This window comes from Notolepis coatsorum, assembly GCF_963971535.1.
Source record: "Notolepis coatsorum genome assembly, chromosome: 18".
Classification (NCBI taxonomy): domain Eukaryota; kingdom Metazoa; phylum Chordata; class Actinopteri; order Aulopiformes; family Paralepididae; genus Notolepis; species Notolepis coatsorum.
Window position 1 is genome coordinate 38,395,838 of NC_140182.1, and position 27,321 is coordinate 38,423,158.

At 45.8% G+C, this 27,321-nt stretch overlaps 2 protein-coding genes across 2 annotated transcripts in view; both read left to right on the forward strand.

Moving 5' to 3' along the window:
- Positions 1-18,142, forward strand: part of meak7 (MTOR associated protein, eak-7 homolog) — a 33,435-nt gene extending 15,293 nt beyond the window's left edge. Inside the window, exons 6-9 of the mRNA XM_084335017.1 lie at positions 2,786-2,972; positions 10,686-10,804; positions 13,532-13,711; positions 14,676-18,142. Coding sequence (XP_084191143.1) covers positions 2,786-2,972; positions 10,686-10,804; positions 13,532-13,711; positions 14,676-14,798 — 609 coding nt within the window. The 3' untranslated portion in view covers positions 14,799-18,142. The remainder of the gene's footprint in view (positions 1-2,785; positions 2,973-10,685; positions 10,805-13,531; positions 13,712-14,675) is intronic.
- A 1,071-nt stretch (positions 18,143-19,213) lies between these two features.
- plcg2 (phospholipase C, gamma 2) overlaps positions 19,214-27,321 on the forward strand; it is a 117,470-nt gene continuing 109,362 nt past the window's right edge. The window contains exons 1-2 of the mRNA XM_084335016.1: positions 19,214-19,336; positions 21,056-21,244. Coding sequence (XP_084191142.1) covers positions 21,058-21,244 — 187 coding nt within the window. The 5' untranslated portion in view covers positions 19,214-19,336; positions 21,056-21,057. The remainder of the gene's footprint in view (positions 19,337-21,055; positions 21,245-27,321) is intronic.

Sequence of the window (27,321 nt, forward strand, 5' to 3'; positions counted from 1 at the left end):
TCTACTAAAAACATACAATGTACACCATGTTTTACTATGAGTTCATTTATCAGAAATGATTTTTGTTTCAGCGCTCTAACGTTGAACAGTGCTAGTTTTAGCTGTACGGGTTCTGTAGTGGGGTGTGAGATAGTCTGTGGTTGAACACTGATATTGATAAGGTTAGATTTACATATGGGACGTGATAATGAGTAATTGATTAGTCTTTTGGTGATCAGAATCGGGATGACACTCAACGTGTTTTTTTGTAGTTTAGGCTGCTTCTGTATATAGTCTACAGAGCTAGATATGGTTTGTTGTCAGGCCAGTGATGCTATACTTTGTATGACGTTATGTATTAGCACATTTACCCCTGATATGTTTGGATGGATGCCATCGGGTCTGTAATGGTCTTTCCTGGACCAGAGCAGATCAAAGTTATTTATATAGCAAAGTCCTATAGTAGTACAGTGGGTCTGTAGCCATTTGTGCAACCAGAACAGACGGCTAAATCGCTCAGATCCACGACCTATGGATGGAATGGGGCCAGACACAATGCATATTTTACCCAGGCTTTCAATAGTGAGTATTAGTGATTCAAAGTCAGATTGGAGTTTAACGGATTGTCTAGCCATTACGTCATTTGCTCCGATATGAATAATAACGGTGTGGGCGGACGGATATCTCTCGATGATTTCGGGAGTACACTCCAGTAAGTCAGTAACTTTTAAACCGGAAAAACAATACGTAATGCCGTGTGGTATTTGCAAAAACCTGGTGATGGAATCTCCGATGAGTAGGATCTCTGGCTGTTCCTGGATGCATTCCCCGTCGTAGATGGCCAGGTTTCTATGGTGAAACGCCGCAGGAGTAGCGTCTGCATTGCTGGCGGAGTTAGACGGTTGGTCGGGCAGCAGCGCCGTGAGGAGGGGCTCATTCACAGCGGCATTTCCATCGATGACACTCGCCGTTTGAATGATCATCCTGGTATGGGCTGCAGAGCACCGCAGACGAGGGCGTTTAAACTTTGGGGAGTCGGACCCATCGCGTGAGTCTGGGGAGCTTGGCGATGCAAGAGCAAACAGGGCAGAGCGCTTTCTGCTCCGGGGCGCAGATATACTTCCATGGTTGAGTTGTGAGCTGGAGAGGGCCGCCGTCCTGGTAGCTTCGCTTGGAGCCTGGCTAGTAGCTAGGCTAGTAGCTATCATCGGATAGTCTTTGAGCAAAGCTACACTACTAGCAGCAGGAGACGGAAGCGAAGGAGAGCCAAGGAGGCTGGAATCACTACAAAGAGGATTGAATCGGTTTGATAGTTGAGGTGATTCAAAGGGATCATATAGAGGAAGGGAGAGCTTCCGTCGGCCCCTCACCACTGTCGCCCAGGAGGGACTACCGGTGCGGCCTGCGTCCGCTTTTTCCATGCTAGCCAGCTTGGACATTAGCTCCGTTTGACGCTTGAGAAGATCCACTACTAGTATCTCGATGTTCTTCAGTTCCGTTCGCATCTCTGCGACATCTGATGTTGGAGCCATTTCCTCGGGGGAGCTCAGCACTGTGAGTACTGTAGCGTGTAGCTGTAGCTATGGCAACAACAAGCGCCGATAGCTTTAGGTCACGTCCAGTAAGAAGTCACATAAAACCAATAAATCCAACAGTATAAACGATAAGAGCAAAAGTCACAGTGATCAGTTAAGATCACTGGTTAAAAGATGGTAAAAAGAAAGAAAACAGTCTAAAGTTTGAAAGTTTGGGAGGTCCGCAAAAACACGTCCGTTCAGTAGTAAGTAACCGGAGTGTAGTGGATCCAACCAACTAACACACAGGAATGCAGGAGGAGTGTCGTGCTTAGAGAAAACAGTGAACATACTCTGCTGCAATTTCAGTCTGCCTTTTAATTCTTGGACAATTTGTGTAAAAAATGCCGACGTAGATTGTACTATTTGACGACAGACACCGCATCATAATGCAAAATACATCAAGGAGGTTTTTCTCCTTGAAGCACAAACATGCATTCACTTTCCCATCTTTCTTGAAACTGCCTTCCATCTGCATCAACTTTTCTCTTCCTGGAAAGTTTTGCATCATTAATCAAGATATTTTTCTGCATCTAATGGCGGGATGCCGTCACTGCGCGGGTCACATAATCGACTTGCATTGTGGGAGATGTAGTTTATTGTCAATAGACCACTGCACTTCCGCGTTACATGGAGCTCATGGGAGAGCGGGGGTGGGGGGATAAAATTAATGAATGTTGATTAGAGCCTTGATGTAAGTGGTTGTAGCTACGGCTGTCGGGGTGCTGGAGAGACATGATCCAATAGACTTTTTTACACGTCTGAGTCTCCTGAATACGGAGAGATTAATCCCTGGACAATCTGCACATGAACATGTTGGGGAGTAGGCGCGGAAAAGTGACTAACTCAGCCGGGAAAGTGCTGATCGACTTGGGGTTGGTCTCTGTGTTCAGGAGACTCGGGCGTATAAAAACATCTATTGGATCACGTCTTCAGCACCCCCACAGCCGTAGCTACAACCGCTTACACCAAGGCTCTAATCAACATTCATAAATTTTATCCCGCTGCGCTCCCCCATCATGAGCTGAAAATAGTGTTGCGGTTTAAAGCAGCATAGACTTATTTTAAGACAATCATACACCTTTTAAGTTCTCGCAGGCAACATAAAATGACATGGGGGCCACATTTGGCCCACGGGCCTCGAGTTTGACACATGATCTAGAGAGAGAAATCTGTCTGAACTAGTTTGAACTTCTGAACTTCCATTGTTTCTCCACTTGCTGACACTCCAGCTGCCAGACAGTTACAGCGCCCCCTGGAGGCTCCTGTTTTCCACCAGGATGCACGGAGAGAGCTTCTCGAGGATGGTGTCCGGACTAGCGAAGCGCGGCCCCACCCTGCTGCTCATCAAGGACACCAAGGGGCACATCTTCGGGGGCTTCGCCTCCCACGCCTGGGACATCAAACCGCAGTTCCAGGGTGAGAGATTCAAGGTTTTGTTTACCTTGTGGGGCTACAGTGGCTCAGGAGGTAGAGTGGTTGTCTGGTAATCCAGGTTCGATTCCGACTCCTCCTGGCAGTGTGTGAAAGTGTTCTTGAGCAAGACACTTAACCCCTAACTGCTCCCGATGAGCAGGTTGGCACCTTGTAAAGCACTTTGGATAAAGGCACTATATTAATGCAGTCTTCTTTCGTGTAACGTCAGAGGTCCAACTCCGTATCTTGTAGCCATGCCCTTAACTCTGGTCCCACATCAAAGAGGCTGGCTTCCGAGGGTGGTTTGTATAGGGGGCAGATGGTCAGGATGTGGTCAACAGTCTGCTCAGGGTCTCCACACTCACATGCAGCGCTGTCTGCCAGGCCCCACTTCTTTAATGATGCTTTAAAGCGACCGACCCCAGATCTTAAACGTTTCAGCAGAACCCATTGCCGGCGTGGAAGATCGTCTCCTGTGGCGCCATCTCCTGGATCCCAGATGTAGTGGTGGATACGGGTTGGCCCAGCACTCTCCCACTCTCTCTTCCAGGCTGCCGCCAGCCATCCATTTCTGGATAGGTCCTCAGTGATAGAACGGAGCATCTCTTGTGCCACCTTGTTGTAGGGGTGGCGGGACTTGAGTCTGCTCATAGGTGCTGTTGTTGTGGTGTTGTGTAGGGTGTGCCAGTCATGCTTCACTGCTTTCCTTGCTAGGGCGAGAGTGGCAGCCTCTTGTCGTAGGCCAGCTGGTGCGATTCCTGCAAGGACTGGCAGCAGGAAGACGGGTGTAGCCTTCAGGCATCCAGTGATGATCCGGAGGGCGTTGTTAGTAGCCGCATCAACTTTTTTAACGTGTGGGCTTCTGCTCCAGACTGGGGCACAGTACTCCGCTGCCGAGAAGACCAGGGCTTGGGTGGATATCCGAAGGGTCTTGGCAGTGGCTCCCCAGGTTGTACCCGCGAGGCATCGGATCAGCGCAACCCTTGATGTTGTCTTTGCCCTGACATCTTCGAGGTGTTGTTTGAAGGACAGTGTCCGATCCAGACGCACGCCAAGGTATTTAGGGGCTTGCTGGGACTCCAGACGCTTGTGGTCTGCATATACCTCCAGTTCCCTCTTGGCGTCTCTGTTGCAGAGATGGTATGCTGCTGTAACGGTCTTGCTGGTGCTGAGCTGTAGGCGCCACTTTTGTAGATAGGCTACTAGGATGTCCATGTCTTGGTTAAGACCGTCCTCCAGTGCTTTCCATGTGGGTCTTCTCAGCATGATGGCAAGATCGTCCTCGTAGCCGTACTTTCTGGATGCTGTGACTGGGAGATCGTAGATGTAAATATTAAATAGCATCGGAGAAAAGACTGACCCCTGTGGGACACCGTTCCTCAGTCTTCTGAGCCTGCTGCGCTGGCCATCGCTGGTGTGTAGGACAAAACTGCGGTTAGACAGCATCTCCATGATAAACTTCACCATATGCTGATCAGGTACCATCCTCATCAGCTTCAGGTGGAGTCCACGGTGCCAGACAGTATCGTACGCGGCAGTCAGGTCCAGGTACACTACCCCCGCTTTCTCATTAGCCTGGAAGCTGTCCTCGATGTCTTGAGACAGTAGTGTTACCTGGTCCACTGTTGATCTACCATGTCGGAAACCGGCCTGTTCCTGTGGGAGCTGTGTGTCAATTACTGGCTCAATGCGGCTATGGATCATTCTTTCCAATATCTTAAATGGAACACAGAGCAGCGAGATGGGTCGATATGCCTTGGGGTCTTCCGCAGGTTTGTTTGGCTTTGGCAGGGCAATTACAGAAGCACGACGCCAGGTCTTGGGGATCTTGCACCTCTGATAGCATGCAGAGAAGAACGCACAGAGCCAGTCAGATGTTGTTGTGCTCTGGTGGGTGATAAACTCCGGGTGGATGTTGTCACGGCCTGGAGATTTGCCCATCTTGAGCTTACTCATGGCCTCATCGAGTTCATCTGCTGTGAACTCTCCTGAGAGGTTGGAATCTGCACTGGCCACCTTGGAGAGGGAAGACACCTCCTGTGTTATCAGGCGGGTAACATCTTTGTCTGCGTCTGGGTAACGACCGTTCTTCAGGAGCTCGGAGGCGATGGCATCTGCAGTGACTGGGCAGCTTGGGGGCTTCGTAAATCTGCCTGTAAGCTGGTTGATCATTTTCCATACCTTCCGACTAGAATGGGTAAAGTCAAGTGATTCAACTACTTCAGTCCATCTGTCTCGACGCGTGGTGTCCAGTCTCTGGAGCAGTGCCGCTGCAGTCGCATCCACCTCTTCCCTGGAGCCAGCGCTCTGGTGGTCGCACAGGAGGCGGCTGCACTCCTCGTCCCAACCAGGGATGTAGTTCCTGTTGTAGCCGCGTGGGATGGTCTTCTTTGCCGCACCCAGGAGGACCCCACAGTAGGCCTCATAGGCGGCATCCACATCGGCTGCATCTGGGTCTGGCAGACCAGCTGACCTCTTATCCGTCTCCTGAGCAAATACCTCCCAGTTGGCCTTTCGAAAGTTCCATCTTTTGACAGGCTTCCCTAATACCGGTTGCACCAGTGATGGGACTTTAATGATGGATGGTCGGTGGTGTGAGTCGGGAAAGCTGTCTAGGACGCATATTTCTGGTTTCGGGTCATTGCTCCAGCATACGGCAAAGGCCAGGTCTGGGTTGGTAGAGGTGTTCCAGCATGCAGAGAAGAAGCTTGGCGGCTCCTTGGGGTCGTACAACAGCAGAGCATCGATGTTGGAGGCCCATTCGCTGAGCGCCTCTCCGTTAGGTGTTGTGTAGTTGTAACCCCAGTCTGTGTGTTGACAGTTGAAGTCACCAGCATAGATGGCGGGTGCAGTTATGGACGGGAGGGACGTAGCAGCCAGCTCTGATGGTGGGGGCTTATATACGTTGATGACAGAAGTTTCCTGGATTTTAGTAACCAGCCACTCGATGTTGGAGCCTGGTGGGGATTGGCTACTGGCTGACCAGCTTAGTTCAGTCCTCACGAAGGTTGCCACACCATGTTGCTTGTTGTGGATGGACCCGGCTAGATGGAAACCAGGCATCTTGAGGATGTTATCGTTTGTGCAGTGTGTCTCCTGCAGGAGCACCACCGCTGCCCCATTGGAATCAGCCAGGTGACGTACAATCTCGAGTTTGGCGCTGGTGAGGCCCTCGACATTGAGTTGGAGCACTGGTAGGCCGCGGTTTTCGACGGCCGGTATGACCGCCCGTCCTGAGTCGGACGCTCCAGCGTACCTTGGCCTGCCTGCTCGACGTTTAGTTGGCGACATTCGTTTCACAAGTTGGTCTTGCCCCATCTCTTGCTACTTATAGGGAAGGCCTCGTGAAGGCTGTCGTCATCTTCCCCTTTTATACCATTTATACCTTGTGCCACATAGAGTACATAAAAACGCTTACTCACCCAGTTCAGTCAGTTAAAAACTACAACACAACAAGGATGGCACTCAGAGAGAGGTTACACCTGTGTGCTGTCAACCTGGACACCTGCCACAGCACATGTCAACCTGGACACCTGCACTACAGCACATGTCAACCTGGACACGTGCACTACAGCACATGTCAACCTGGACACCTGCAGTACAGCACATGTCAACCTGGACACCTGCACTACAGCACATGTCAACCTGGACACCTGCACTACAGCACATGTCAACCTGGACACCTCCACTACAGCACATGTCAACCTGGACACCTGCACTACAGCACATGTCAACCTGGACACCTGCACTACAGCACATGTCAACCTGGACACCTGCACTACCTGGACACCTGCACTACAGCACATGTCAACCTGGACACCTGCACTACAGCACATGTCAACCTGGACACCTGCACTACAGCACATGTCAACCTGGACACCTGCTACAGTACATGTCAACCTGGACACCTGCACTACAGCACATGTCAACCTGGACACCTGCACTACAGCACATGTCAACCTGGACACCTGCTACAGTACATGTCAACCTGGACACCTGCACTACAGCACATGTCAACCTGGACACCTGCACTACAGCACATGTCAACCTGGACACCTGCACTACAGCACATGTCAACCTGGACACCTGCACTACAGCACATGTCAACCTGGACACCTGCTACAGTACATGTCAACCTGGACACCTGCACTACAGCACATGTCAACCTGGACACCTGCACTACAGCACATGTCAACCTGGACACCTGCACTACAGCACATGTCAACCTGGACACCTGCACTACAGCACATGTCAACCTGGACACCTGCACTACAGCACATGTCAACCTGGACACCTGCTACAGCACATGTCAACCTGGACACCTGCACTACAGCACATGTCAACCTGGACACCTGCTACAGCACATGTCAACCTGGACACCTGCACTACAGCACATGTCAACCTGGACACCTGTCCTGCACTACAGCACATGTCAACCTGGACACCTGCTACAGCACATGTCAACCTGGACACCTGTCCTGCACTACAGCACATGTCAACCTGGACACCTGCACTACAGCACATGTCAACCTGGACACCTCCACTACAGCACATGTCAACCTGGACACGTGCACTACAGCACATGTCAACCTGGACACCTGCACTACAGCACATGTCAACCTGGACACCTGCACTACAGCACATGTCAACCTGGACACCTGCACTACAGCACATGTCAACCTGGACACCTGCACTACAGCACATGTCAACCTGGACACCTCCACTACAGCACATGTCAACCTGGACACCTGCACAACAGCACATGTCAACCTGGACACCTGCACTACAGCACATGTCAACCTGGACACCTGCACTACAGCACATGTCAACCTGGACACCTGCACTACAGCACATGTCAACCTGGACACCTGCTACAGCACATGTCAACCTGGACACCTGCACTACAGCACATGTCAACCTGGACACCTGCACTACAGCACATGTCAACCTGGACACCTCCACTACAGCACATGTCAACCTGGACACCTGCACTACAGCACATGTCAACCTGGACACCTCCACTACAGCACATGTCAACCTGGACACCTGCTACAGCACATGTCAACCTGGACACCTGCACAACAGCACATGTCAACCTGGACACCTGTCCTGCACTACAGCACATGTCAAGTCAAGTCAAGTCAAGTCAAGTAATTTATTTATATAGCACGTTTAAAAGCACAAGAGCCAACCAAAGTGCTGTACAATCAAAGCTTAAAATCAATGTCCTAATATAAAATACAGAAATACAAAAATACAAAAAGGCACAGCAGGACAAGACAGTCCATTCAGAGAGTAGGACAGTAGGACAACAAACGAATAGGGGAACACAAAGTACAGTAGCACACAGGGGACAGAGGAGCATAAGAAGATATACAGGAGGGAGGGGGCAGGATACAATTACATGGGAGTGTGTGAGTTAGGGTGTGGGAGAATCAGGGTTTATTGAAGGCCAGGGAATAGAAGTGGGTTTTTAGACGGGCCTTAAATGTCTCCAGTGAGGGGGCAGATCGGATCTCCAGGGGAAGCTGGTTCCATAGCTTGGGGGCCACGGCCTTGAAGGAGCGATCGCCTCTCTTTTTGAGTCTGGTGCGGGGGGGGACCAGCCGAGCCTGGTTGGAGGATCTTAGTGACCTGGGTGCTGCGTAGGGGGTGATGAGCTCGGTGATGTATAAGGGTGCTGCACCCGATAGTGCTTTAAAGGTGAGGAGGAGGATTTTAAAGTCTATTCTAAATGGGAGCCAGTGTAGGGAGGCTAGGACTGGTGTGATGGGCGCTCTCTTTCTGGTACCGGTAAGGAACCTAGCTGCAGAGTGCTGGACCATTTTGAGGCGGGACATGGCTGCCTGACTGATGCCGGTGTAGAGGGCATTGCAGTAGTCAAGGCGTGAGGTGATGAATGCATTGACTACCGTTTCCAGGTCGACGGGTGAAAGGATTGGTTTTATTTTACTGATGTTGCGGAGTTGAAAGAAGCATGATTTGACTACGGCATTTACCTGCCGGTCGAATTTGAGCTCTGGGTCAAAGATTACACCCAGGCTCTTGACGTGGGGTTTGAGGTGGGTGTCAACCTGGACACCTGCACTACAGCACATATCAACCTGGACACCTGCTACAGCACATGTCAACCTGGACACCTGCTACAGCACATGTCAACCTGGACACCTGCCTTCCAGTCATGAGTATTTAGCAGAATACCAGGTAGATTGAGGAGAATCACATGTAGTCCGGGTAGAACTTAGGCCAACCTCACTACCCTCAGTTGGAAAATATTGTTGGTCGCCATTTTAGTAGTACTATATACACCAATGGTTATAATTCTTCACCATCCGTCTTTAACTGATAATTTTTTTGTATACAATAATCAAATGGAAATCCAATAACTGTCAACCAATCCACAAAGTTTGAGCCAGTATCAGATAAGAATATAGAGTTATAGCAGTTCTGGACACACTAGGCTGATTCTTCACAGGTTCCACCATTTTTTTTTATTCAGAAATAGTGTATTATCTACATTAGAGTGATATTGACCATGTTCTGCCAGAAGAACTGACGGAGGACTTGTTATGTTACTGCTGGTTTGAATAATGTAGGTTGTTAATTTCTTAGTTGGATGATTTGTGATTTTGTATCTCTGAAATCCTTCTCAGAAGTGTGTGTGTGTGTGTGTGTGTTTTCAAACTCCAAATTTTCAATCAATCAAATTTGATTGATTGAAACTTTTATTAACAGATTGTAGAATGGGTAGAATAAAGGAAAACTCCAACATTTGGGGAAATTAGCTTATTTGCCATCTACCCTGGAGTTAGACAAGAAGATACATACCTTTTTTCTTCTTTGCATGCAGTAGGAGTAGGAAGACGTGCACCGTTAGCCTAGCGTAGCGTCAGTCACTGGAAGTAGGTTCCTCCATTAGCCTAGTTCCCAACGTCTTCCTTCTCCTACTGCATGCACAGAGAAGAAAAAGGTATGTATCTTCTTGTCTAACTCCAGGGTAGATGGCAAATAAGCTAATTTCCCAAAATGTTGGAGTGTTCCTTTAAGGGGATGCAGACCAGAGAAAGACTTTCATCTTGTTTACACCAGGGTCCCCCATTTTCAATTGATAATGAATTGTAAGTAGGGTGCAACTTAGGGTTTGTTACCATTCACATCTGAACTGGTACCGGTACCTGTGAATCGATACCGGTACCCAACGATACCTTTTTCGATACTTTAGTCTCTAAAAATGTAATCTACCTACCTCAGTTGTAAAAAAATTGTCCAAACTTCAAATGATTTATTATCATTATTTATTTAGAACAATTTGTTAATATATATATAATATTGCAGCGAGCGTTGTCTGCATCTAGCTTTGTAAAGTGTAACCACACTTGTGACCGTTTTCGGCTTGCCATTGCCCCGACTGCTTTGTTGTTGAATCAAGTAAAATCCTATGTAAGTGTGTATTGTGCGCGTGAACGTGCGGCACACTTCATAGGTTTCGTTTCACGGTAAACAAAATGTTGACGTCGTCAAAACAATTATATATATGTATATATATGATTATTATTATTACCGAAATGTGGCACCGGTGGATCTCACGTGAATCGGTACTCGGTAGTACCGACGTGATTCGATCGATACCCTTAAAAGTACCGGATTCGGTATCCATCCCTAGTGTTACTGTGTGTTACTGTGTATGTTACTGTGTGTTACTGTGTGTGTCTCCAGGAGACTCCAGGTGCTTCCTCTTCACAGTGTTTCCCAGGCTGAGAGTCTATACTTGTACAGGATACAACCAGAACTTCATGTACCTGAACCATAGCCAGCAGACGATGCCCAACGGACTGGTGAGACGACATGTTAACCCAGGTTTCTAACATTACTTAAAGGGATAGTACAGATTTTTGGAACCCTAGACCCTACTTGCTACATTACTTACCAATGATGGTGTTAATCAGTAGAGTTTATGCTGTTTCAGCTCCAGCTAGTTAGGCACAAAAACAATGTCAATTTCAATAGGGTCAAGCTCCTGTCTGTACAAGCTAACTGAAGACGACTGGAATCTAATCTGTGCACCCTGGAATCAGTGGTCTCAAGCAGCCGTTAAAACGGGGTCAGAGCCTCTACACATAACAGGGCTTTCCCCAGGGTCTTCAAACAAGGTGGTGCTGAGTCGCCACTAGGGGCGGTCAAGACGGGGGCCACAGAGGCAAGTTAATTTGCATTAAAGAAAGCAACTGCAACTTAAAAACATAATTTCAATAAAATAGCAAGCACAAGGGTAAGTTCCAAATAAGGTATTTATTTAAGTACAGTGTATAAGGTTACACAATAGTTTAATGAACATGAAAACACACACACATCGGGGCGACAGTGGCTCGGGAGGTAGAGTAGTCGTCTGGTAATCCAGAGGTCCCCGGTACGATTCCCGCTCCTCCCGTGCAGTGTGTCGAAGTGTCCTTGAGCAAGACACTTAACCCCTAATTGCTCCCGATGAGCAGGTTGGCACCTTGCATGGTTGCCTCTGCCGTGTGTGAGTGAATGGGTAAAATGTGAGGAACAAATTGTGAAGCGCTTTGGATAAAAGCGCTATATATGCACCATTTACCATTTACATACACGCACACACACACACACACAGTGGAACAGAGGACACTGTGTGGACTTTTACTTTTAGACCGACATAGTACAATTTTACACTTACTGTATATTCTGGATATCTTTATTTTTACTGTGTATATTTTATATTAGAATGTAACATAGGACATTTTATATTAGTATATTTTATATTAGAATGTAACATAGGACATGTATATCCCGGACCATATTTTATTCTTAGGCTTATTTTTATTTTTATTCGTGACCTTTTGTTTTTGTCTACCTAAATGTATACTGTGAGCGATTTGTAGTGCCAAATTTCCCTCGGGATGAATAAAGTATTTCTATTCTATTCTAATAACTTATTAGATAATGATGCATCTTTTTCTTTTGAACACATGGTGGCGCTGCGTCCCTGTACCAGTGTTTTGGGAAAACCCTGCAGTCTTGACCATATTGATAATTGAAATGATGATGATCTTCCTCACGTCTTTGTTAAGAAGTTGTAATGTTTTTGCATCAATTCATTTGAAATCAGTAAACTTGCATAAGTAATGCTACATATAAATTACAGTTTAAAGGTATCATTCTTCAGTATAGTTGGAGAGCAATGAAGAATTGAAAACATTTTTTGTTCACAAAAATAGTTAGTTGCGAGACATTCATTCAATCTTTATTTCAATTCATTGAGGTCTTTGACCAAACTAAAAAAACTGCTTACTATCCCTTTAAGGCAGAATGACCGAAACAAAACTGAGACTGTCTCAGCTCTGTCTCAGTTAAAACTCTGTCTCAGTTAAAGCTCTGTCTCAGTTAAAACTCTGTCTCAGTTAAAGCTCTCTCAGTTAACACTTTGAGTGCCAGCCACGAGAAACTCGTTAGTTCATGCCATGCGTTGAGTGCCAAGAACGAGAAATCTCATTATTTAATCGCTATTTTTTTTATTATCGATTTCCAAATGAAATCTAGCCTCACGTTACCATTGGGGATATATCTGAGCTCGAACAGGGAAAATACCGCCCCCTATCGTCTCCGGATGGTATTGCACCCATTGGATTGGACTGAATTAAATGGATGGGGAAAAAATAGTCCGGAATCCACATTTTACTTGTCAGGCATGTAACCGGAGACGATCCCATTCATTGCCGAGCCGCAGAACAGCGTGGAATATGTTTCCAGTACCCAGCGTTGGATCAATAAACACGATCGATATTTGGAATGGCGATCAGGAATTGGAATAATCTTTTTGGAGAACATCTGATCTGAGGTAAGGAATCTATTTGACCAGTTTTTTTCACCTATATCTCAGCGTGTCCCATATGTGTGTGTGCGTGTGTGTGTGTGCTGATCAGGAAATAAGATAATAGATTTTTCAGCCCGCTTCTCTAGCGTGCATAAGTAGGCCTACACATATACTATCGATAATCTAGCGTTTATTTGAAAAATATTCATAAATAGGCCGAAAAATTACGACGTGTTTTGTGTATTCCACTAAAGCACGATTCCTGCAGAATCACCTTTTTTTTCTGGAAGTTTAAAAAAACAAGCGTTTTTCAAAATGGTATAAAACGGAAATGTACAGATTAAAAAACAATCCGTTTCGACAATGTTGACTGCAAACAAGTCATTGATAAGCGACGGGCGTATTAGACACATAGCCATAATTTATGATATAGTTTATGCGTTCGCAAATGTGCTCGCCCTCCCATTGACTACAGCGCCGGCACTCAAGCGCTAAATCGTACGCCCCCTGCTGGCACTCAAAGTGTTAACGCTCTCTCAGTTAAAACTTTGTCTCAGTTAAAGCTCTGTCCTCTCTGCCTCTATTCTCTCTGCCTCTGTCCTCTTTGCCCTTTGTCCTCTCTGCCTCTGTCCTCTCTGCCTCTGTCCTCTCTGCCTCTATTCTCTCTGCCTCTATTCTCTCTGCCTCTGTCCTCTCTGCCTCTGTCCACTCCTCACCCTCCCGTCTGTCACAGGGGATGGGCGGTCAACATGGCTACTTTGGCCTGTGGTTGGACAGTGACTTTGGGCGGGGCCACAGCCGTGCACGGCCCAAATGCACCACCTACGGCAGCCCCCAGCTGTCTGGGGACGAGGACTTCACCCTGGACTCTGTGGAGGTGTGGGGGGTCGGCAAGCCCCCCGAACCGGAGGAGGTCAGGGAATAACTTAACCCTTTCACTGCCACACGACAGAAGGTTAACCCTTTACTATCACACAACCGACGGGTTAACCGGCGGTTGTGTGGCAGTGAAAGGGTTAACCTTCTGTGAATTGTTGCAGTGAAAGGGTTAACCGTTTTGGTAGTGCGGCAGTGAAAGGGTTAAAGGGATAGTTGTGATTTCTTTTAACCCTATTCCTTACTTATCCTTGATTGACGATCGGTAGAGTCATTTTCTTGGCACAATCCATGCTGTTCCTCATACGAGCTCCAGCTAGTTAGCCAGAAGCCAATGCAAAGTCGATGTAAGACAAGCTCCTGTTTGTACAAGCCGACTGAGACTCGCTGAAATCTACTGAAGTCTACTGCACTGTGTGGAGTCAATTTCCATGAGTTTCGGCGAGCTTGTACATTCAGGAGCTTGACCCCATTGACTTTGCATTGATTTGTGGCTAACTAGTCCGGAGCTAGTATGAGTATGAGGAACAGCATGGATTGTGCTGAGAGAAGGATTCTAACGATCGACAACATCATTGGTAGGTAGGAAACAGGGCTATGGGTCCACAAATCAGGACTAGCTCTTTAGGCTCGGGGTCAGCTAATCGTCTGGGGTCCTCAAATCATGTGGATTAATGAACATGATTGAATTCCTATTTTTAAAAAGGTTTTGCATGCATTTGTCCTCTAGATGGCGCCCCAGCCACATTTTGTTTATTGACTATTTGTATTGGAAGTGTGTCCCATCAACATAACTGGAAGATGTCTTCAACAGATATAATGTATATCATTATATTATACATACATAACATTGAGTATTATATCAGTTTAGTGACTATCTGTCCTTGGGTCCGTCTGATATTGTGGTGAGCCACCACATACTTATCAATCTTCTCTTTTTAAATACTGTGAGAGAGCACCAGATGAAGGTTGATGTTCCTGTACATGTGGTTGTGTTTCAGGGTGAGGAAGGACCGAACAAGAGGAGCATCCTGGACGTGGATCCTGAGGTCCAGGCCATGATGGAGATGGCGGGCAAGACTCTCCACAGCCAGGGACTCAGAGAGCCGGAGGAGGATCAGTAACGACAGAGCGACAGGAGTGGGTAGACCTGGACCAGGACTCCCTATTCCACCCTGTTTCTAGTCCCTCTCCTCGGAACCTCCTCAAGGTCCCCTGGGGCTCCCCGGACTTGACTCTGCTGAGCCACTAAAGAACTGTATAAGAGTCCATGTAAAATGTAAAAAAATGGATGGGTTGTTCTCTGGGACTCAACATGAGCCTCTTAGAAAGGCCTGCGCCAGAAGCACTTTGGCCCTGCAGTGCCAAAGACTGCATAGACAAACCAAAGTGGAAGTATTCATGTACAGGGTTCCATTTTTTCTGTGGTTCACATCACACTTCACAACGTGGGTCTTGCCATGGCAGCAGAGCAACTGTTGCTAGCTACGAGGTACAATGGGTAGCCCGCTTGCTATTTTACTTAAAAAAGGGATTGTTGAGATTATTCATAATTCCATTGTCAGTTAGTGGGACAATGATGATCTTTGAAGGGAACATATTTGATGTCTTTTAAAAAATTCTATATGACTTCCTTGAATCAGTGGAACATGTACAAAATCTTTGAAAAAGAAACTAGTCTAAAACTAATTTTAATTATTTATTTTCCAGCAACTCGTCCCTTTTATTGGGCACAGTGTTTTTGGTAGGTGTAGCAACACACCAAATGTTTTATTATTATTATTGTTATTTCCTTCCCTGCCTGGCTGCCCCACACTCAAACAGTGAGACTAATTGATTAAAGCTTGTTCATTGCTTGTGTCAAATCAAATCAAATCAAATTTATTTGTAAGGCCCGACAACACACGTTAATGTCCCCATGGGCCGGACACGTCTTCTTTAAACAAGTCAAGAAGAAACATAACAATAAGTCAAGAACAAAACAAGAACACCATAAGGTCCAACAAATTTAAAATAAATGCAAATAAATAAATGAATGCAAGCACTCCCAGACATACCCCACGCGAAGGTAAGGAAAAACTCACTAAAACCTAACAATAGGGAAAAAATGCTCCACAGGCAGTGTGGAGGAGAGAAACCTTAGAAGGGCCATTCAAGGGGGGATCTCCCTTCTTAGATGTCGGTGATAGTAGTGTTGCAGACTAACAGTTGGTAAGCATGCACTCATGTGTGTAGTGAAACACAGATGAGTGCATGCAATAGCAACTGAACATTTTGAAAAATTAAAGATAGAGCTGATAGCGATAGCAACTGAACATTTTGAGAGATTAAAGATAGAGCTGATAGCGAATCTATTTGAGGCACAGGGGCGACGCGTCCTCCCCGTCTTAATCACGGGACGTTCAACACTCCGGTCATCGCTCCGAGACAGCCGGAGACAGGGAGATGGGGGGCGGCGCAGAGAGGGTCGCAACCTCCCCGACATCATCGCGGGACGTCCAGCACTCCGGTCACCACTACGAGACCGCCGGAGACAGGAGGGCACGCAGAGAGGGTCGCATTGAGCATTGTGTCCCCCTTGAGACATCACAACGAGCAATGTAATTTACCCCCCAAGCCCCTAAGTAGCATCTCAGCCTATCCATACAAAGACTATAGACAAAGCTCATTTTCCATAACATACCCCCTTTAAGTTGTGATCTGTTAGAGTTAGTAGAGGTCCTGTGTTGCTCAGACAGAGTTAGGGGTTCAGCTCTGCGACTTTTCGACGTCTTGAAAACACCTTTATTATCTTGGCCTGTCCAGCAAAGAGGATACAACACACAAAGGGATCCCCTCACAATATGAATGATTTTTTGTTCACATGAATGATAATAATAATAAACGTTATTTGTATAGCACCTTTCAAACACAAAATGCAGCCCAAGGTGCTTGACAGCAGTAAATGGATATAAAATGGACAGAATAAAGCAATGCAGAGAGTAAGAAAAGGGCAAACAATTCAAAATACAGTAGCATTACCTGTGGGCTAGATTAGCCGCTTCTTCACACCCAGGCCTGATAAAATTCCTGTCTTATTTCAGCATAAAATAGATAATTTGACAATGAGATGAATTAATTTGGCTGTTCAGCGCTACTGTTTTACAGCACAATAGCATGTGTGACAGATGATGACGAGAGGTTTGGTGAATTTATTCTAATGGAGACTGTAGAAGTGATGATGTGAATTTTATTATTCTCAGGTGTTTCTTGCTAATGTGTAATTATTATCAGAATTACCCGAAGTGGGGCGGCTAAGTGGCGCAGTGGGCAAGGCGCTCGCCACTAACGCAGGAGATGCTGGGTTCGAGCCCAGCTCTCGGCGTTGCTTCCGGCTTGCTGGTCGTTCATACTAATACAATTGGCAGTATTAGGGGGTGGGAAAGCCGGTGGGTGAGGATCGGACGTTGTGGACAGCGACTCCTACAGGTCGGTTGGTGCGCCTGTACAGCAGAATCGGGAAGTATCGGGGGCAGCGTGAGCCTCCCACACGTTACTCCTCGCCACTGAGAGATCGCGCTGTGCAGGTGAAAAGATGCGACGGCTGCCTCCTCGTGTACCGGAGGGGACACGTGATGCAAGGCTTCGTCCACATTTCAGCCGACCAGTGGGAGACAGGGGAGGGTAGAATTGGATAATACGAAAATTGGGATGGGAGAAAAATTGAAAATGGGGAGAAAAGGTAGATAAAAAAATTTATAATAATTACCCGAAGTGAAATGCAAAGAATATACTAATTTGGATTTTGTACAGTAATGTGTGCATATTGAAAGGAAGAGAGATTGTTTGTCAAGTGATTCAAATGTGAATTTTTTTTTGTCTCTTGGTGTGTGTGAACCTGTAAATTAACTAAACAGAGACGCTGGAGTGTCCACTCTTGCACTTGCGTATCTCAACTCTGTCTGCGCATGCGTTAGGCTACGCGATGATCTCGATACAGTGCAGTCGTTATTTCCATAACGCTGATTAGGCCTAGCTCTGGATCCCATGAGATTTATTGAGATAATGTAGGTTTATATGGTGTTAGACCCTTGTATTCAACAAATGGCCAAATAGACGATGATAAATCACCCCGAATGGCAAGATGTCCTATTTTATAGCGCCATTGCATATAAACAAAAATGTGTTACTGTTGGAAGTAGTGAAAGGCAGGACTGTTGGCTCTCTTTCTCTTCTCGATTATGCAAATGACCGGAGCAAGCGATGTTACATTATGCAAAGCCACTATATCTGCCTACAGCAATTCTCATGGTGATGATGGATGTGTCTTCACAAAAAAATATATATATTTGTGACTACCATTATATTTGACTATAGGGAAAACACTGAATCTCGGATACTTCTGTGCGGCAGGGTGATTTTATTCTGAGAAATATATTAATTCATTAATTTGTTCAGTGGTAAAAATAAAACGTGGATAAACCATGAACAGCTTCTTCAACCTATTTCTATGTCTATTTTTTTTACTGTACAATTATAATACAAATAATATACTATGTTTGTTTTATTTTCTGAAAAAGACCAGATTTTAATAATATAACTATAATCTATAGCTATTAGCTCCTATGAATTTCAATCATTTTATTTTTTTGTTGTGTTGACCTCTATTTCACGTATAAAAATGTGGGTCTATATCCCCCTCAGAGTCATCCCAGCTGCGTCCCACCTCATCCCAGCCGCGCCGCACCTCATCCCTGCTGCGCCCCACCCCCACCTCATCCCAGCCGCGCCCCACCTCATCCCAGCCGCGCCCCACGGTCCCCACCTCATCCCTGCTGCGCCCCACCTCATCCCAGCCGCGCCCCACCTCATCCCTGCTGCGCGTCCCACCTCATCCCAGCCGCGTCCCACGACTCCCACCTCATCCCAGCCGCGTCCCACCTCATCCCAGCCGCGTCCCACCTCATCCCTGCTGCGTCCCACCTCATCCCTGCTGCGCGTCCCACCTCATCCCAGCCGCGTCCCACCTCATCCCAGCCGCGTCCCACCTCATCCCTGCTGCGTCCCACCTCTTCCCTGCTGCGCCCCCCACCTCATCCCAGCCGCGTCCCACCTCATCCCTGCTGCGTCCCACCTCTTCCCAGCCGCGTCCCACCTCATCCCTGCTGCGTCCCACCTCATCCCTGCTGCGCCCCACCTCATCCCAGCCGCGTCCCACCTCATCCCTGCTGCCGCCGAGCAGGTGCGCCTTTAATAGTTTGGGATGCTGGTGCGTCTGCAGCTAATAATATGACAATAAGTTGACCTGTAACAGACACATAACACACCGAAGTACGTTATCGTAACAATGGCTAGTTTCGACAAATCCTACTGCAGTGCCGACAACCAAAAATGGTCAACTATGTGGCCAAATGCCATCGCGTCCGAGGGGGACTTAATTTGCATAGATAGCATCCCCTGCTTCCGGATCTTTTTATTACAGCTATGCTCATCATAATGCAAGTTAACGTTGACTTCCTTGTACACACGAATAGAGGAACTGTTACTGACCGTTCTGCGGCCGGCCTAGTTTTAGTACTCTTCACAGACTAACTTGATGTATTCCCAAAACATTTACAACATGATTTGACGCAAACGAGTTGCAAACTTGGAGAGGTGAAACAATTTTGTGCCGTCGTACAGGGTAAGTATTTAACATTTTATTCAGTTTTTATTTTTAAAGTTACGTGTGGAACTGCCTGTGTGACAAATGACAAAGGGGAAATAGGCTGTTTACTGGCAGGCTCTTTGAGCTGCAGAAACGACTATGGTGGCTTCTGTGTGAGTTACTTTATAACCTACCCACGACATGTAATACACTTTAGATAACTTCTTGTTACACGCTCTATAAGGATTTTATAAAAAATAAAATTTAAATTTATTTATCAAATTGCTGTTTCACTGCGGCAGGTGTTTGTGACAAAACAATAGCATTTACATAATGCCTCCTCTAGAAAGTGACATGTTAATTAAAGTTAACGGCTGTGTGTGTGTATGGATGTAACTAGTATTTGCATATCGCTGCACAGTGCACGCTTCCATGATCAGCTCGTTTTGATTGGTTGATGCAGTACATTAATGCTCCTATCAGATCTTGTTTGTTGTACGGTATGTGTTTTTGCGTACCGTTACGCATACGCTTCTGTAGCGTGATATATAGGTGTACAAGTACAACATATAACCCTTTGGAAATGGGGGACCCTGATGTAAACAAGACGAAAGTCTTTCTCTGGTCTGCATCCCCTTAACAATTGTGTGTATTGAGCTGTACTGTCTGTACTGTACCCATTCTGCAATCTGTTAATAAAAGTTTTCAATCAATCAATCAATGTGTGGGAGAAGGGTTATCCTACTCGTTCGACGGGTATAGCCTAGTATGTGAGTGGGAGGGTGAGAGCGTCTGAATTAACATTCCTTTTTACTTTATTGACCTGTAAACCCCAGGCCCAGGGTCTAAGATGTTAGACACACACACACACACACACACACACACACACACACACATATTTTGTAGGTGAGTAGCGGTGCTATGGGTTAAACTCACTCATCCTCAAAAAGACAGATAGAGACACGTTACAAAGCAGTGAATTCACCTCTTGGTATAGCGCTCTGTGTTGTTGCACGCGGCGTGGGAGACCCCTGTTCGAAACTCCCTCGGGGCATCGAAGTTTGAGGTGACGTTGTCACAACCGTTACATATATATATATATTTATATACACACAAACAAACACACACACACATATATATATATATATATATATATATATACACACAAACAAACACACACACACACATATGCACAGAAACAAATACACATAGGCATGCATCTCTTTATGGTCGTGTGTGTGTGTGTGAGAAATACTTTATGCATTGCTTTTATTCAGTACATTTTATGCATTTATGTCAATTTTACTGCTGTGAAGCACTTTGGGCTGTAAAAACTAAATACTGTTTATTATTATTATTATTATTATTATTATTATTATTATTATTATTATTATTATTATTATTATTATTATTATTATTATTAATAAATACCTGATATTCCTCACACCTTATGCCAGTCTTTCTTAGGGGTGACAGTGGTTTAGGAGGTAGAGCAGTCTTCTGGTAATCCAGAGGTTCCCGGTTTGATTCCCGCTCCTCCCGGGCAGCGTGCCGAAGTGTCCTTGAGCAAGACACTTAACCCCTAATTGCTCCCGATGAGCAGTGTTTTGGATAAAAGGCTAAAAGCGCTATATAAATGCACCATTTACTGTGTGTGTGTCTCTCTCTCCCTGTTATTGTGGTTGAACTCTCGCTCTCTCCCTCTCTTTCTCTCTCTCTGTCGTTGTGGTTGACTCTCTCTTGTCTCCGCTGCAGGCATGGCGTCTCGCGGCGGGCAGCTGGGGGAGATGACGGAGTACAAGAAGAGTCTGATCAAGCGGGACCTGGAGATGGGGCTCGTCATGACGGTGTTCCGGCAGAAGGCGGAGCGCCTCACGGTGCAGGTCATCATGGAGACCAGGCAGGTGGCGTGGACGCGCACCGCCGACAAGACCGATGGAGTCCGTGAGTGAACCCTCTATGGCACTCCCAGTGTCATCCGTGTGGTCAAATCCCAATGTCCAGACTACAGACCCGCGGGCTGAACCCACCTCGCGTCAATCCTCGCCTTTTTCCGACTCGATGCCCTGAGATTTCTATAAACTAATATTTCACTAATAACACTTAAAATCATTGATAAACAAACGTAGTGCTGAAAATACACCTTGACTGCTGTTTTGACAGGGTTAGGGTATTTACTCTTCCTCTTGGCTACATTTGGAAAGAAAACGAAACATTAATTCATACATTCTGTAGAGATGGATTTATGGCGTTATGTCATTCTCGTACCGGTACCGGACCGCTCAGGCTTAAGCCTAACCCTAACCCTAACCTTAACCACACTGTTACCTGGAGTTAAACGAACCATAACCATAACCGTTTAAGTCTAACCCTAACCTTAACCACACGGTTACCTTAACACATTGGGCGCCAGCCATTACCCTTATCCTTGTAGCTAACGTGCCAGGTTTCCATAGCCTACTTTCACTGTGCGTCACTATGTTTGGAGAGCTATATCTATATTCTATATTATAGCTAAGGAGACAATACTATGGTCATTTGACAGTCACTTTCTTCCGTCGAACATGCAAAAAAGAGATAATTACTTCATGTATACGTTTGCGCGTTATCCCGTGGTGAATATTGTATAGTTTAGGAGTGATCCGGGCAAATTCCTGAAAAGTTGAGTTATAGGGCGCTACGTGAATTCTGCTATAAGCGTTGGCGTTTCTTGCCTGGACACGCTACTATTTCCAAATCAAATGTATATAATAGGTATTATGTTTCATTATGGTAGTTTTTTGATGCTTTGCTAGCCAGTAACGGCATTCGTTTTGAACACCACACACGCTGATCAGCTGGATCGATATGAAAACATTGTAGGATCAAGGTGAAATTGATGTCATATAGTCCTTACCTTTGATCGGGGTTATTCCAAAAAGAATATTCCATTTGTCTGATCGCGATTTCCAGTATTGATGTCCATCTGGTCCCGGACATAATTTGGCACAACTTATGGATCGAGTGTGCTAGATGCGTTTCGAAGTGGTCGGATGAAGCGATTTACTTGGCTCCGTCTAAATTCTGCCCACGGAGGGGTTTAAATGTAACACAAGGTGAGAAATAAGGTTTCAAAGGGTGGGTGATACTGCCACCTAGCAGCATGCGGCCGGTATTGCACTTTGGCGATCTCAGAATGATTTCCTATGGGAACCCAGAGGTCTGTGAATGAATAATGAATACAAATATCGAATAAAAGAAAAAACTACCAAAACACGAGAAATCTCAGGTCTGGCGCCCAACCGCTGGCGAGTTAACCCGGGATATCTCGGGTCTGGCGCCGAATGTGTTAAACTAACCATAACCCTAACCCTAACTTTATATCTTAATCATAACTGTTATTACATAACGTAATTATATTACTTATACAAGGCGTAATTATATTACTTATGGCTATAACATAGCATACATTATGTACCCTTTTTCCTGTAGTGGATTAGTGCTTTATTTAAGTTTTCTGATTAGATTGTGTTGCAGCAGGACTGTGCAACCTAAGACCTCAGATGTTGTACAAAAATATGAATGGTCAGAAAACAGCATAAAAGCATGAATGTGGGTTTATAATAAATACGCAGGTTGAGGTTCTGTGTAAGCATATGAAATATATATATATGTATATATATTACCTTTATGGGTAATGATCATATACATAAAACTTAAAATAAAAGCAGAGTCCAGGGGGCGGCTGGATAGAGCAGCGGACTAAGCGCTCGCCTACCACCGCAGAGACTCTGGGATCGAATCCAGCTGTCAGCGGTACCTCCGGCTTGGTCAGTCGTCCCTACTAACAAAATTGGCAGTGTTAGTGGGTGGGAAGCCGGTGGGGTATGTATCCTGGTCGTTGTAAACAGCGACTCCTACTGGTCGGTCGGGGCGCCTGTTCAGCAGGGAAAAGATCTGGGGGAGGTAGTGTGATCCTCCCATGCGTTACACTCCCCCAGTGAGAGTCCTCGCTGTCAGGTGAAAAGAAGCGGCTGGCTGACTCCACATGTATCGGAGGAGACATGTGATAGTCTTCAACCCTCCCTAGGCCGGCAAGTGGGGGGGAAATGCGCGTAACGACCAGGAAGGGAATTGGCATAACGACTAAATTGGGATGGGAGAAAAATATGAAAAAAAGGGGGAGAAAAAATAGATTAAAAAAATATATAAAAGCAGAGTCCCAAATAGATGCCTGTTTGATACACGTTTTGCCTTTTACCATTGTCACAAGCACAGCTGTGGTATTTTCTTTGTTAAAATAAGGGGTCTACTGTATATGTTAATATAATAGCTCTACATTTTGACAGACATCACTGATATAGAGTGTTTGGTCAGTAACATGGGTCTCCCAGTCCCTCCGCTCTGCAGTAAACTTTCTGGACCACCGCAACACTTCCGGGATTCTGAAATCGGGGAGGAGATTGCGGGGGGAGCATATGAATGAATGTGGATGAGAGCCTTGATGTAAGTGGTTGCAGCTACGGCTGTGGGGGTGCTAGAGACATGATCGAATAGACCTTTATGCGCCTGAATCTCCTGAACACGGCGCAACCCATTCCTAATCGATCAGAACTAAATCGGCCGAGCTTAAGTCCCTTTTTCAGCACCTACTCCCCATACACATGCGCAGATTGTCAACGGAGTCTGAACGGCGCGAGACTACGCGCGAATGAATGTTGAATGTTCCATCAGAGGGGGGGGAGCTTGTGGTGGTAGTGTGAGCGGCTATAGACCACTGCACTTAAATATAAACATTAGTCTACCTGGAGACTCAATGAGGTAGTTGTAGATGTCGCCATTGAGTGGGATAATTTTTTCATTATCCTGTTCAGCTGAAAGGACACTGGCCATCGAAGCAGGCACAAGCTCCCCCGCTCTGATGGAACATTCAACATTCATTTGCGCGTCGTCTCGTGCCGTTCAGACTCCGTTGACAATCTGCGCATGCGTATGGGGAGTAGGTGCTGAAAAAGGGACTTAAGCTCGGCCGATTTAGTTCTGATCGATTAGGAATGGGCCGCGCCATGTTCAGGAGATTCAGGCGCATAAAAGTCTATTCGATCATGTCTCTAGCACCCCCACAGCCGTAGCTGCAACCACTAACATCAAGGCTCTCATCCACATTCATTAATTTGCTCCCCCCGCTATCTCCTCCCCGATTTCAATGTAACGCGGAAGTGCAGTGGTCTATCCCCTTCCCACCTTATCCAATCAGGAGAGAGAACTCCAAACTGCAAAAAATGGTCTGATCAAAATAAGAAATAAAAACAAATATGTGCTTGAAACAAGTTAAATAATCTGCCAGCATATTTTGCTAGGTAAAAATAATAATACAAAAATATATATATATATATCAAGGGTTGAATGTATTTTCTGTTTACTACAGAGCGGAGGGACTGGGAGATCCATGTTACTGACCAAACCCTATATTGATTGATTGATTGATTGATTGAACATTTTATTAACAGATTGCAGAATGGGTACAGTACAGTACAGCTCAATACACACAATTGTTAAGGGGATGCAGACCAGAGAAAGACTTTCGTCTTGTTTACTGTGGGTCCCCCATTTTCAATTCATCATAACATATATGACATACATGACATACAGATAGACAGTACTGCTACATCTATACATTTAGGACATACCAGATTTACAAATACAGTACTGTTTGTGATACAAAAAGAGTTTAAAACAGAGAGTATATACATTTGATGAAGAAACTGTACATTGGATGAGGTGTGGGGTTGGGTAGGTGGGGTGGGGGTGGGGGGGGGGGGGGGGGGACTGTACATAGGAGGTGGGGTGGGTGGGGTGGGGGGGGTCAGTAATGACTGTCAGAATGTAGAGCTACTTAACACTTATTATTAAAATACCACTTACAGCACCTTGAAGCCTAAGTGCATACTTCATTGTTTAGTGTCTCTCTGCAGACTGAGCTCATGGTTGATCGATGGCGGATGGGCTCTTTACATACTACAGCGCCACTGTGTTTTACAAGGTGTGAAAGAAAGACAACGCTGACTTTAGGAGCGTGAACATTTGCGCGAAGCACATGTGTGACGTTTCCTGTTGATCAAGTGTCGTTCTGCCACAACGCTGCATATCTGATGTGGCTCAGCTACACATTGGAGGTGGGTGGGGTTGGGGGGGGGGGGTTGGGTAGGAGGGGTGGGTGGGAGGGGGACACTGTACAACTGTACAAGCAAAACTGTACATTGGAATATTGACAAAACCATACGTGGTCATTTACTGTTGGAGGGGGTTGGGTTAGGACATTTACAGGGGCCAGTTTTGAATTGCAGTCTCCCGTAGGTGTTCTTTGAGAGTGGTTTTGAAAGTGGGTAGTGATTCACATTCCTTTACAGCTTTGGGTAGGGCGTTCCACATTGATGTGGCATAATTGCTAAACGTGTTTAGTCCCTTGTTTGAACCGAATCTGGGTTTAACATGATTTGTGGAGCTTTGATTGATTGATTGAATTGATTGATTGAAAAGTTTATTAACAGATTGCAGAATGGGTACAGTACAGTACAGCTCAATACATACAATTGTTAAGGGGATGCAGACCAGAGAAAGACTTTCGTCTTGTTTAACTTTACATCAGGGTCCCCCATTTTCAATTCATCTGGTGTTGTGATCGTGGTATTCACTGACCTTTGGGAAGTATTTTGACATGTACATGGGTACCTTGGTCGTGTAGTGTATCATGTAGACCAGGCCCATTGCAAGGTGCTGTACTCTGTCGTCTACTCTAAGCCATCCTAGGTTGTCAAAGTGGGCAGGGGTGAGGTGGGTTCTAGGAGTAAGGTCAAGCAGTAGTCTGACCAGTTAGTTTTGAGATGTTTGTAATTTAGTTTTTAGCGCCTTTGAGGTGCTTTGGTACCATGAGGTGCAAGCATAGTCGTAGTACCCTTGAATGAGTGCTCCTGCCAGAGTCTTCAGGGTATTCTTGTTTACCAGTGAGAAGATCCGGTACAAGAATCGAGTTCGTTGGTTGACTTTTTTCATTACATTGGATGCAGGGAACAAAATTAACTTTTTGACTTACCAGCCATTTGGCTGGTAGATTTTAAAAACGACCAGCCAGGCAGATTTTTTACCAGCCAAAAATTTAAAATAGCTTTTTAGTATATCGCCATGTGTTATTATTACTATATAATGCTCTCATATGCTATTTTCAATTAATATCATAAACAACATAAGGAATATTAGCATAATTTTGAGTGGACTGAAGGAATGAGTCAGCGTTAATAGTTTTAAATGCAAATAATTTATTGAAACATAGAAGTGGGGTCGGGGACACACACACTGTTTCAACTCACCACCCCCGCATCATATTGTAGTCTAGTCTGTCTTCAAACTTCCACTCCTCTCGAAACCTTTTTATATTTGAATATCAACATTATCTGTGCATCCTCAGTAATCCTCAGTTTACTACAATATACTCCTCTCCTGAGTCCTGACTAGTGACTTCATCGTCTTTCCAAACGCACGCACACACACAGAGAAAGGGAGAGTGCCCCCCCCCCCCATTTCCCTTTCCCCAGTCCACACTGTCTGCTGTTCTCTATGGCTCTGCCGCTGATCAGGATTAGCTTGTTAGCTTACGCTAACATAACGTTCATTTCGGGCGATGTGGGCATAAAGGAATGGCGACGATGCAATGCATGTTGGATGCATTTGACCCGTTGTGAGAAGAAGAAAAAACCACAGACTTATTTCGGCTCGCAAAATAGGCGCACTGCTGTGTAGCTCTGCTCTCAGGGAACAAACTTAACTTTTTGACTTACCAGCCATTTGGCTGGTAGATTTTAAAAACTACCAGCCAGGCATATTTTTTACCAGCCATTGGCGGTTGGCTGGTATTTATTTTGTTCCCTGATTGGATGCCATTTTGTCACAGGAAAGATTTGCCTCTAGGATGGAACCCAGGTAGGTAATTTCTTCTTTCCTTGTGACAATATTGTCACCCACTGTAACTGAGAAGCCGTCTGTCT